This window comes from Anarrhichthys ocellatus, unplaced genomic scaffold (assembly GCF_004355925.1).
Source record: "Anarrhichthys ocellatus isolate YVR2014 unplaced genomic scaffold, GSC_Weel_1.0 scaffold17, whole genome shotgun sequence".
NCBI classification, from domain to species: Eukaryota; Metazoa; Chordata; class Actinopteri; order Perciformes; family Anarhichadidae; genus Anarrhichthys; species Anarrhichthys ocellatus.
In genome coordinates, this window is record NW_022280047.1 from 2,378,528 (window position 1) to 2,390,857 (window position 12,330).

Here is a 12,330-nt window from a genome sequence, read left to right on the forward strand (position 1 = left end):
TGTATATAAGTGTGTGTATATAAGTGTGTGTATGTGTATATAAGTGTGTGTATATGTATATAAGTGTGTGTGTGTATATATAAGTGTGTGTGTGTATATATAAGTGTGTGTGTGTGTATATAAGTGTGTGTGTGTGTATATAAGTGTGTGTGTGTATATATAAGTGTGTGTGTGTATATATATGTGTGTGTGTGTGTATATATATGTGTGTGTGTGTGTATATATATGTATGTATATGTGTATATATGTGTGTGTATGTATATATGTGTGTGTATATATGTGTGTGTGTGTATGTATGTATGTATGTGTGTATGTATATGTATATGTATGTATATATATGTATGTATGTATATGTATATGTATGTACGTGTGTATGTGTATGTGTGTACGTGTGTATGTGTATGTGTGTATGTGTACGTGTGCATGTGTGTATGTGTACGTGTGTATGTGTACGTGTGTATGTGTACGTGTGTATGTGTGTATGTGTACGTATGTATGTGTGTACGTATGTATGTGTGTACGTGTGTATGTGTACGTGTGTGTATGTGTACGTGTGTGTGTACGTGTGTATGTGTATACGTGTGTGTGTACGTATGTATGTGTATGTGTATGTACGTGTACGTGTATGTACGTGTACGTATATGTACGTGTATGTATGTGTGTGTGTATGTGTACGTGTATGTATGTGTGTATGTATGTGTACGTATATGTATGTGTACGTGTATGTATGTGTGTGTATGTGTACGTATGTGTATGTATGTGTATGTGTATGTATGTGTATGTATATGTATGTATGTGTATGTATGTATACGTATGTAAGTATACGTATGTGTATGTATGTATGTATACGTACGTATGTATACGTACGTATATGTATGTGTATGTATATGTATGTATACGTACGTATATGTATGTATATGTATGTGTATGTATGTATATGTATGTGTATGTATACGTATGTATGTGTATGTATACGTATGTATGTGTATGTATACGTATGTATGTGTATGTATACGTATGTATGTGTATGTGTATGTATACGTATGTATGTGTATGTATACGTACGTATATGTATACGTACGTATATGTATGTGTACGTATACGTATGTGTATGTATACGTACGTGTATGTATACGTACGTGTATGTATACGTACGTGTATGTATACGTACGTGTATGTATACGTACGTATGTGTATGTATACGTACGTACGTATGTGTATGTATACGTACGTACGTATGTGTATGTATACGTACGTACGTATGTGTATGTATACGTACGTACGTATGTGTATGTATAGGTACGTACGTATGTGTATGTATAGGTACGTACGTATGTGTATGTATAGGTACGTATGTGTATACGTACGTGTACGTATATGTATATGTATAGGTACGTATATGTATACGTACGTGTACGTATATGTATATGTATAGGTACGTATATGTATACGTATACGTACGTGTACGTATATGTATGTATGTATGTATATGTATGAATGAATGAATGGATGCAGCCATGACACATTATTTCCTGCCAGGCAATTCATTTTACAGACTGTCCTCCGTCTGGTTCCCTGTCTCTAGGTTATTGACCTGTCCCAGTACAGTCCGACATACTTTGGTCCAGAACATGCTCAGGTTCTGTCCAGTCAGCTCCTTCATTCCAGTTTGCCGGGCTTAACCCGTATGGAGCAGATGTCTCTCATGGCGCTGGCTGACACCATCGCTACCACAAGCACTGACCTCAAGGACAGCCAGGGCAAAAGCAAAGGTACTGCAGGGGAAATATAAATGTAAAATAAGGGCTCTTCCAGTAGATGCATGCTCCATTCCACAACATAATTTACTTATGTTTTCAACTAGCAATAAGAGCTTTCTGTAATTCACTTCCCAGGTGGAGAGACGCTGGACGAGTGTGGTCTGAAGTTCTTGCTAGCCGTCAGACTCCACACCTTCCTCTCTACCTCGCTGCCTCCAGCACACCGAGCACAGCTGCTGCGGCAAGGTATAGTGGTCTTCCAACTGCTTTCATTGTGAGCATTCTGTAGCTGGCACAAATGAGCAGGCAAATACTGTAACATTCAGATCACTGTACAGGGCCACTTTGATAAAAATGTTGTAAATTAATGTCCCTCAAAATTGGCACACTTTATCCCAAAGGCGTATTTTATTTTCACCTTTTATATGATCTTGCAAGACTTAATGTAAGTTTCCAGCTTGCCACCTAAAGAGCTGTCTCCCTGCACTCCTTTCAGATACCACCTAGTTAACAGGCCAGTAACTCTATAAAGACCTCTAAAGCTACAAAGATGGAGGGTTACTGATGGTCTCAATTGTACATTTCTGACAGTAAAGGTCTCAGTGAGAGAACAACAAGCCTTAGTCTATTCATCATCCTCAACTATTGCAGTAAAGTCACCCTTGAGCAAAGCACTTACTCTGTTTGCAGCCATAGAACTCCTCAGTGGATGGCAATACAGCACTGTAGCTGGAAGAGGCAACTCACTATTGACTAAGTGGCCACACTCTATGTGCTCTACCTGGTAGCCTAAATGAATAATAAGTTCACATAAAAAGCTTTCTGCCAAGTTGTAAATAATCATAAACTAAGTTATTTTATACTTAAATGATAACACTCAAAGCCGACCAACGTGCACCTGCTCATCTACAGAGGATTCCTGATGATGGAGCGAGTCACCGAAGCTGTCACGAGGTGATGCTCCTGCAGTTTAATTATAAACAAAACCATCAGGCTATGAGACCAAACACATTGAAATATGCAGATTCTGATATGTTGAAAGTTTATCATGAAGTGATGCATTGGTCAGTGTTTTTTGATATTTGCCGCATCCAGCCGACCTGACCTTTACTGTTGAATAGCAGCAAAACGAGTCACCCTTCATTAAAGACATGAACTCTGTCTCTCAGTCTCTTTCTCTCACCAAAGATGATTTATTAAGAAGTACTTTTCTTTTCAATAAAGTTACACCAGCGATTGTCCGACGAATGACAATTTGGTCAGACAAGCGCATGCATTTACTCACTACACCGTGCTGATATTCTCCCTATGAAATGCAGAACATTCCCTCTTTTAACGCGTGTCTGTTTCTTCTCTCTTCAGGCCTGTCAACATGTCACTACGCCTGGGCCTTCCACTCTGAGGCTGAAGAGGAGCTGCTGAACATGCTGCCTGCCCTACAGAAGGGAGAGCCCACCTGGCCTGAGCTGCGCTCCATGGGCGTGGGCTGGTGGCTGCGCAGCACCAACAAGCTGCGCAGGTGTATTGAGAAGGTGAGGCGGCTAATTACATCGATTTGTTTTCATTATCAATTTAGGAGTCTGCGCAGATCTTGAAAAGTGACCCCGGGCCAGTTTCGCTAACTCCCTGAAATGAACCATAAAGCGACATTTTGCTCTGTGAATAAAACTGTAAAGGCTGAGGAGGAGCAAGCTCTAAGTATTTCTTCCCTCTTCCTCTTTGTCAGGTTGCCAAGACGTCTTTACAAAGAAACAATGATCCTCTAGATGCAGCTATATTTTACCTTGCACTGAAGAAAAAGGCAGTGATCTGGGGATTATACAGGTAAAGCAAAACTGACTTCATTTTGCATGTGAAATACCCACACAGTCATCTAAATATCTGCCCCTACCCTTAACCAAGATTAGTTCCAATGCGTTGCTGAAAAGCTATGACACAAGTGTTGTTTTGAATCCACAATGCCTTTCTCTCCAGGTCTCAGAGGAATGCCAAAATGACAGAGTTTTTCCGCAACAACTTCAGCGAGGACCGGTGGAGGAAAGCAGCGTTGAAAAATGCGTTTTCTCTGTTGGGAAAGCAGCGGTTCCAGCATTCTGCAGCCTTCTTCCTTCTAGCCGGCTCCCTTAAGGACGCTGTGGAGGCAAGTGGAAAATAGACATGACACACTGTTTGCGAGAAGAACTTGTTCTTTCAACTGCAAGTGCCACTTGTCAGCCTGCTAAAACCCAAGTTAGAAACCTTGCTTTCAGCATAGGTAATGTCAAGTGCAGCTCATTTTTATTTATAACGCTTCTGTAGCATTGGAGGTGTGTCCCTTTTTTTGCCCCCCAACAATTCATAATCAAGGGCAGTGTTTGATGATACGGTACAAGCAGTGAAGGCACATCCACAAAAACAGATCTCGCCACCAACATTCCTGTAGCGTGCAGCAACCTTTTTATTATTGATACAGCTCAATTGATTCCCACAGTGGTGTCTTTGTCAAGAGCTTTTAGCACAATGCACTGCAGAATTAGTGATGTTGGCACTTGACTCTTGGGTTTTGCCATCTTTCCTCCTCTTTGTTTCAATAGCATGTTGTTACATTTATGCAGCAGCAGCACCGCATTCTTGTCGAGGCTTCGTAAATGGGGACACTAGCAACTACCACTATTCTATGATGTTGATGTGTAAACTTGTATATTTATGCTTGAATCTTAAAATGGCTGCTGTAGTTTGAAAGATGTCTATATTAGCGTTGGTATTCCTGCCATCTATCAGGGTTAAGCCACAAAAAGCACACAGCGCTCTATCATTTTTGCTCACATATCAAGAGGCCTGGTATTGTTTGCTTCACCTTTTAGTCATCAAGGTTATCTCTGTTTAGAAAGTCCCTGAAGCAATGAGTCACATTATTTCATCTGTGTGAGTAACTGGAGCTTTTCTAAGCATTTAATGGAAATGAGCGTCACCCAGGCAAAGGGCTATCATTGACTTTGTTTTGTCTCTCAGGCTGGGAGGCAGTCTCATTGAAATGCACCTCACGCCTTACAAGTTGGGAGCAACTATCTACAAACTCTTTGCCGTGTGCAGAGACTTTTATTATTCCCACTTTCTTTCCCTGTCGACAGATAAACAAACAAGAAAGCTGTAACACGGGATCATTTTGTCCAACTGGATAACTGTGTGTCAAGAATATACATTATTTGTCTGCTCATGTCTCGTCTTATCTCGTCCCATTCAGTCCTGAGGCAATAGCTCAGAAACCATTTCTAAATGATAAAAGACTGTGACATCTTGCTTTATTTCCTCTTCCAGGTGTGTATAGAGAAAATGCAGGACCTACAGCTTGCCCTGGTGATCACCAGATTGTTCGAGTCTGAGTTTGAGACAGCGTCCACCTACAAAAAGATCCTCCAGAGACATGTCCTGGGACAAGACAAACAGGTTCAGAATTTGTGAAAGCTACTCAGTTGTTTGACTCTCTAGCATTTTACTTATTAATACACTGCAGAAACCACAATGAGACATTGTGATTCTCTGTATTTTTCAGATTCAGGCCCACAAGGACCCGTTCCTGCGCAGCATGGCTCACTGGGTCCTGGAGGACTACAGCAGAGCCCTGGACACTCTACTTGAGCAGCCGGCGAACAGCCCCAGCTCTGGGTCCACTGAGAGCAAATGTGATGCCGGTAGGTCTGCAGTGCTCTCATTACTGTTTTTTTTTTTTTTTATTTTTTTTGTTTTGTTTTTTTTACCTCTTTGCAAAGGTGAAATTAAGGTTCAAGGATCATTGATTGCTTCTCTGCAACACATGGTACACACAACAAAATGCCTATTGTAGCCTAATCCATTGATACTACACACAGAAAATTTGAACCCCAAGAAAATAAAAATCAGTAACGTATATCTTCTACTTCTTATGGATAAAGTCGACTGTCAGAAGCCTTTAAATATCTCATTACCCTGTTCACTTTATGGACATTTCAGGCCCAACAAATGCAGCATATCAAGTAAAAACAGAGAGGGTAGACACCATGAGGTGGAATCCAGCTTCTACAAAAACTATTTTTGGTCCTTTAAGTATGTGAAATTGCACAAGTAATTGCAGCATATAATGGACACATAAGATCATTTAAATGAAGAAAATGTACAAGGCTTGCCCTACGAATAGATGAACTGAACTTAATATGAACCTGATTTTGATTCAAGAGGCCGACCAGTCCCAGATTAACATCCCTGTGCTACATGGGTTTCATAAATGATGTTCTCAAAGCACATTCAGAATGCTTTCTCTTTGTATCTGTGACAGGTTCCTCTTCAGTGTCTACATGTAACCCAGAGGTTTTCAACTTTTACACCTACCTTCGAACCCACCCACTCCTCCTCCGTCGCCATTTTGCCTCCTCAGACAAGGCTAAAGTTGGACTGACGGCTGAGGGTCGCAGGGCTGACTCCATTAGCCTGGAGGAGAGGAGACTGTTTTTCACAGCTGCATACGCACACCTGCAAGCTGGCTGCCCCATGCTAGCACTTGAAGTCCTCTCCAAGATGCCCAAAGTCCGCAAGCATTCCGAGCTGCCCAACCAGTCCGATACAGTCATGGCTGCTGAATTTAGTGTTGGGAGCAAGAGCGGACAAACATCGAACCCGGGTTGGTCTCAGCTGGCTCTGAACGGCTACGAGTCAGACGGACACAGCTTATCCAACAGCCGTTCAGATTCAGTGTTAAGTTTTGACTGGAGCCAGCAGTCACTGACTCATACAGATGAGCCACTGGAGCTGAAGTGGGACAGTGACAAAGATGGAGAGGAGGATGAGGAAGTAGATGATGAAGGAGAAGAAACAAAAAATGTGGACGTCGGCAGTGCGTTCCAGGACACGCATGGTGCCATGTCGCCGCTAATGGAGACGGTGACGGGAGAGGACAGTGAGGACTGCAATGACTTCCTGGCTCCGTCTAATGACATCTTGGCGGCCCAGCTGAAGTTTACAGCCTGCCTGAAGATTATGACCAATGAGCTCCGGACGCTGTCAACCGGTTATGAACTGGATGGAGGGAAGCTACGTTGCCAGCTCTACCAGTGGTTGGAGAGAGAGGTAATTGCAGCACAGACATATTTAAACACATTTACAGAGTTAACATTCAAATCCATAATTTTGTAAATGGATATTGTTTAAAATATCCATTAGGTGATGCACTCGTCTGGCTGCACCCTTAAGTTCACTCAATAAAACTTGTATGACTATAACTCCCACACATCTCTTCTGTCTTTGTGTTCACTGTTTCAAGATTGTATCTCTGTGTGCATCAGTGTACATAAACATCAAGTTGGTCTTAATGCCAGTCCAGTAGTTTTCTCTTCCGAAATTGTTTGCCTTTTCCTGTTTGACAATTTGGTGCAATGTTTTGCTTTCACTCCCACACATGCAGATGAAATCCTTCATGATAAATTGATTGTAACAATCCATTTTTTTTTAAATTCTGTTTAATGCAGGTGGTGGCTCTCCAGCGTTGCTGCAGCTACAAGCCCTGCTTGCCAGAGCTGTCTGTCCAGGGTGATGCCCCCGTTTCTGCGCTGGTGGAGGAGGAACAGGTGGGTGTCGATAGCTGGCAGCTTCTAGATCTGTCAGATGTTCATGATGAAAACTCGATGCAACCCAACAGCACAGTGTGTGTTGACACAGTTTGAAAAATTGTAAATTGAAAAGATTGTTGCTCCCTTTTTCCTTGAATATCTAAACATCTTCTAACATGCTGCTGTGAAATAACCCTATATATCAGTTTCAGCAGCAAAGTTGAATAAAATTTAAATACATATATGCTTGTACAGTACACATGCATTTACAGATAAAAATTACATTTCAAAGACCCATTAGTTTATTATTGTTGACAGAACAGATTCTTCATTTTTTTTATGACATGGTTATCTTGAGGCCTGTTGATTTATAACTAATAAAGTTCAAATGTTTCTTCCAGCCCGGGAGTCCTCATGGTGACAGCCAGAGGAGCAGGAGACACTGGCTGCAGAGTAACCAGCCCTTACTGAGGATGTTTCTGAGCTACTGCAGCCTGCATGGCTCCCACGGTGGAGGACTGGCCTCTGTGCGCATGGAGCTCATATTATTGCTTCAAGAGTCTCACCAGGTAATCGCAACATGCAGAGATGCAGCCTCCTTGGTTGCTAATGCAACCTAAACAAATGGACTTTCAAAATCGGTGTGCTGTTAGTGAGGGGTACAATATATTGGCAAGTGGCCCAATATTTAGTGGCCAGATGTATTTGGTGGCGAGACCTAGTGTGTAACATTACACCAGGGAGAAATTATGAGCATACAAGTCACTATCTGTGGTCATGTACAAAACGTCAAATACCCCGACGTAGACTCCAAGTTTAGTGAGCATTTTGTTTCACTCCATTGGTAGTTAACAGGTTTATTAGCTTGCAGCCATAGATGCCGCCGGTGTTTTGGTTAAACAAGTGACTGTGTTAACTGCTGACTCTCAGCTGACTGCGTCTGTTGTTGCTCGTTGGGATGGCAGCTGTTAAAAACACAAACATGTAGGTTATCAATTTGTAATGCATATTCATCTGTTTATTATCAACTTCAACCATTTACGTAAGTTACTTTGAGCAACCACGGACACATTCGACTGAAAGTCAACAGCCGAACATACAACAATCAGACATGGTGCTGATTGTTGAATGTTTTAATTCAATGTTTTTAACCTTTTTTCCCTCTTTGACGTGGCTGGGGGCAAAGCACCACTTCTGTTGCCGACACTGGCAAGCGTAGTTGCAGTATTTAACTGATCACAAAGAAACACAAACCTGATGAAGCCATTTGAAAGCTTGTCTTAATGCAAGCAGCTTCCCGAGAGACGCTCACACACAGACTCACCTTTTGTGCACTGGCGATCACACCTCCAGCAATGACGAGCTGGCAGGTTGTGCTGATTCTCCGTTCTCCTGAGGGAGTTCCTGCCTTAGGCGGACTATTCAACGGTTGAGTCAAATTTTAGGAGGTAAACAACTCAATGAGCCAGCGTGGAAACAATGTTCTTGAATGATAGCACAGTCGACCAGCACTGGGTGTTCTGTCTACTCCCTCACTTTGATTTTGAAATAAAAGCGGGTTTCTTTTGTCCCAGCTCTGGTCCCATGGTTGTCAAATATCTCCACTGTTATCGAGGAAATTTCAGTATTTTTCCTTTGTCTTAACCTCAGACGACCTGTAGAGCTTCTGTTAAGGAGGTTAGTGACAACTGAATGTGATTCATCAAGCGTGACAAACATAAGCCTGTGGTATTCTTGCACACACAGACTCGTGTTCAGGGATCTGGTAAACAAACACAATACCATGCACCCCTTTGTTGTGTTCTCTTTGAATGTCATTCACACATTCACTGGAAGAAAACATCATGCACTCTAGTATGAAGTATGGGATCATGTATGACATATTCTGACTCTGGAAAAGTCTTTTGTTTCACAGATCAAAGCATCGCCTCTCATTTCCCAGGTGCCTTTGTGAGCTGTCTCTTTTACCCTCCAAAAAATATAAATGAGAAAGTTGAATACATCTGCTCTTATTTTTAAGTTTATTATGGCGTACGTGACGTGTAGTTATGCATATCCCTATTATTTACTGTTATACGTGATCAACATTGTCAAAACGGTATTTCATTGGTTCTTCCGTTGGTGTACCTGCTGTCATGGCTGAACCCACATTTCAAAGTTTCTCTCTGATTCCTCCCAGCAGGATGACTCCACTCAGCCAGCGGTGATGCCATGTTGTCAGCCAACATCTATTCCTCTCCTGATGGCTTGCACGGCCAACGTAAAGACAGTGGTGGCCAATCCCATCGTCTACCTGACCAATCTGGCTCATGACATCTTGAAGACCATCAATTCACTCGACTCCCCTCCACATCCGGATGTGGTTAACAATGAGGTGAGGCGGTCTGTTTGAGCTAGTGGAGAAACTGGGACACCTTTGCAATGTGAATTATCAACAGTAAAATGTTCCACTCAGTACAACCATTTTTAAAAGAAACAAATGTTCGAGATCATATTATCAAAATAATTGTTCGTTTAAAATTAGTTCATTACATTTTTTTTCAAAGTTGTGTATCAATAATTAACATATGCGTGGACATGTAGTGTTTACTTTTGATTGTGTTCCTGCACCTGAAACATGTGTTTTGTTTTTTTGTTGTTTTTTTATTCTTATTTCAGATCTATGTGATGCACACATTGGCTGCCTCCCTGTCAGCCTGTATATATCAGTGTCTGTGTGATGGACACACCCACAGGTAGGTTTCCCAAGCAGTTACATTTTAAGATTTTTAGGTACAGTGTGTAGGATTTGACCGCATCTAGCGGTGAAGTTGCAGTTTAAAACCATCTGAATCTTCTTCCATGTGTCAAGCATGTAGGAGAACTACGGTGGCCGACGCGACAACGCAAATGACTGTATCTAAAGGCTGTTTTTGGTTTGTCCGTTCTGGGCTACTGTAGAAACGTGTGTATGTAGGCGTAACTGCTAACGAAAACACACATTTTCAGGTGATGAGACACTAAAGAAAACATACTTATTAATATATTTTCTATTCTATTTCCATTTCTGCCAATAGATCCCCCTAAATGCTACACACTGTACCTTTTTAAGCTATTAACCTTCTAGGCTGTCATCTTTGCCAGTCACAAAGTGACATAGTGAACTTTAAATAGATAACAAACCTTGAGCTATTGTCAAGCCATCCATTTCTTAGCAATAATTTGGGGATCTAGGGAAATGAATCTTTGCGTATCCCTTTTACCCACGTTTGAGAAACGATGCTTTTATTCAGCCCGACTCAAAAGGATTTGAGTTCAGAGTGGGTATCTACATTGCAGCATCTCTCCGAGCAAGCTTCTTTAATTCTTTATGTGACTTCAAGCGATTCTTATCTTTGATACAACTTTTTCAGTTTTCCACCACATTCACCTTGACACAACTCCATTAACAGCACTAGCCTTTGGATTATTCATCTATCAAGAGTGATTTGACTTTGTTTTCCTGTTCTCAGCATTAACATTTAAAAGACAATGCCGGCAACAGTGTGTGTGTGTGGGTGGGGGTGTGTGTGTGTGGGTTTTTAGACTTATTGGAGCAGAATAATAAGATAAGGAGGAAGGGACATGACTACTGGTGGTAACCAAGCACGAGGGTTATGCACACACACATCTTTAGTCAAACACTATAAATGTAATACCAAAGTGGAAAATGCTTTTAAAGAAGCCTCTTTTTTTTTTTCTTTTTCTTTTTTTTATGGAAAATCATCTGAGCACATTTTTATGACGGGGGGGCAACATCCGGGTCTGAAAAGTGAAGCCAACGTTCTAATGTACAGCAGGGGGCGACTCCTCTGGTTGCATAAAGAAGTCTGATTGTATAGAGAGACAGGTCGCTACCCCGACTTTGTCCGGTCTGGGAGTTTTATGTACTTCGCTCCACCCTCTCGGGCCACTGGTTGCAAAAAAAAAAACAAGACGGCAAAAGCCAAAAAACAAAATGCTAAATTTGAGGCTTCACACCACCGTGCCTTTGTCCACTTCACATATACAGTCTATGGCTTTAGGCTGCTTTTACAAAGCGCTGAAGTGATGTGATTTAAGACATGGGAAGAGACAAACGTGTTGGAAGTTTGTGAAACAAAAATCTGTCTGTTTTGATCTTGTTGAAAATGATTTGAGCGCTGCAAGGCTTGTTTGTCATTCTTATTGTAAATACTTAATCAGATTTTTTGATTTGACAGATGGGTTGGGACATTGCTTATTTACGACACGTGTGTGTGTCTGTGTGTTTTTGTGTGTCTGTGTGTGTATTTGGCCTACAGCTGTGTGACTTCTTGTCATGGTTCTGCCAGATCGCTTGATGTTGTACAAAATACTTTCCTTTTTTTTAATGCTTGACCCGACCGGGATCTTTAAAGCCACAGTGCTGTGGCCAGATTTGCTTGTAACAATTAAATAATGTGTCAAAAAATGATTCTTCTTTAAACTAAAAGAGAAGATTCATCAGTCCTTCAGAGCAGGGCTTTTGGCCTCTGTATTTCAAACCTCACACAACTCAAAGCAATGTGATGAAATGAGCACTTTTGTAATTTCCTTATCTGCCATTTTCTTTACGCGCGCGCGCGCACACACACACACACACACACCTACCTATCATATACTGTTGGGAGTGGATCAGCCCAACTAAATTAGCAAGGCTATTTCTAATTTAACACCGTCTTTGTTATGGTAATTATGATATAACTCTCCTGGTGTGTTGCTGCAGAGGTTTGATGGAATTGTGCTTCTGTTTCTTGAGAGGGAGAGAGAGATTTAAAGGGTATTTCAGATGTAGGTTGCGGGGGTTGAGTGTTGCCGTCAAGCTGACAGTGTTTTGATACATGTTCTGCTCCTTTCTCTCTCTGTCATCATGTGAACTTCAGTTACATTTAGTTAACTGGCAGGTACATCCATATGAAGCCTAAATGCTCAAGAGGTTTCTGTACATTTACAATGTTGTGTGTGACATTATGGATTGATTTTGTGTGCATTAA

At 41.5% G+C, this 12,330-nt stretch overlaps 1 protein-coding gene across 11 annotated transcripts in view; it reads left to right on the forward strand.

Annotated features, from left to right (window-relative positions):
- Positions 1–12,330, forward strand: part of dmxl1 (Dmx like 1) — a 52,726-nt gene that overhangs the window by 24,393 nt on the left and 16,003 nt on the right. For 7 of the 11 annotated variants that reach the window (XR_004213080.1, XM_031856774.1, XM_031856780.1 and 4 more), the window contains exons 22-33: positions 1,586–1,772; positions 1,896–2,006; positions 3,123–3,292; positions 3,487–3,584; positions 3,735–3,900; positions 5,058–5,186; positions 5,293–5,431; positions 6,052–6,839; positions 7,238–7,336; positions 7,720–7,887; positions 9,498–9,692; positions 9,977–10,053. Coding sequence is in view for 10 of the 11 variants with exons in the window: in XM_031856774.1 (XP_031712634.1) it covers positions 1,586–1,772; positions 1,896–2,006; positions 3,123–3,292; positions 3,487–3,584; positions 3,735–3,900; positions 5,058–5,186; positions 5,293–5,431; positions 6,052–6,839; positions 7,238–7,336; positions 7,720–7,887; positions 9,498–9,692; positions 9,977–10,053 (2,327 nt within the window). In the remaining variant the exon portion in view is untranslated. The remainder of the gene's footprint in view (positions 1–1,585; positions 1,773–1,895; positions 2,007–3,122; positions 3,293–3,486; positions 3,585–3,734; positions 3,901–5,057; positions 5,187–5,292; positions 5,432–6,051; positions 6,840–7,237; positions 7,337–7,719; positions 7,888–9,497; positions 9,693–9,976; positions 10,054–12,330) is intronic. The other 4 variants (XM_031856775.1, XM_031856779.1, XM_031856783.1 and 1 more) reach the window with 1 other exon arrangement.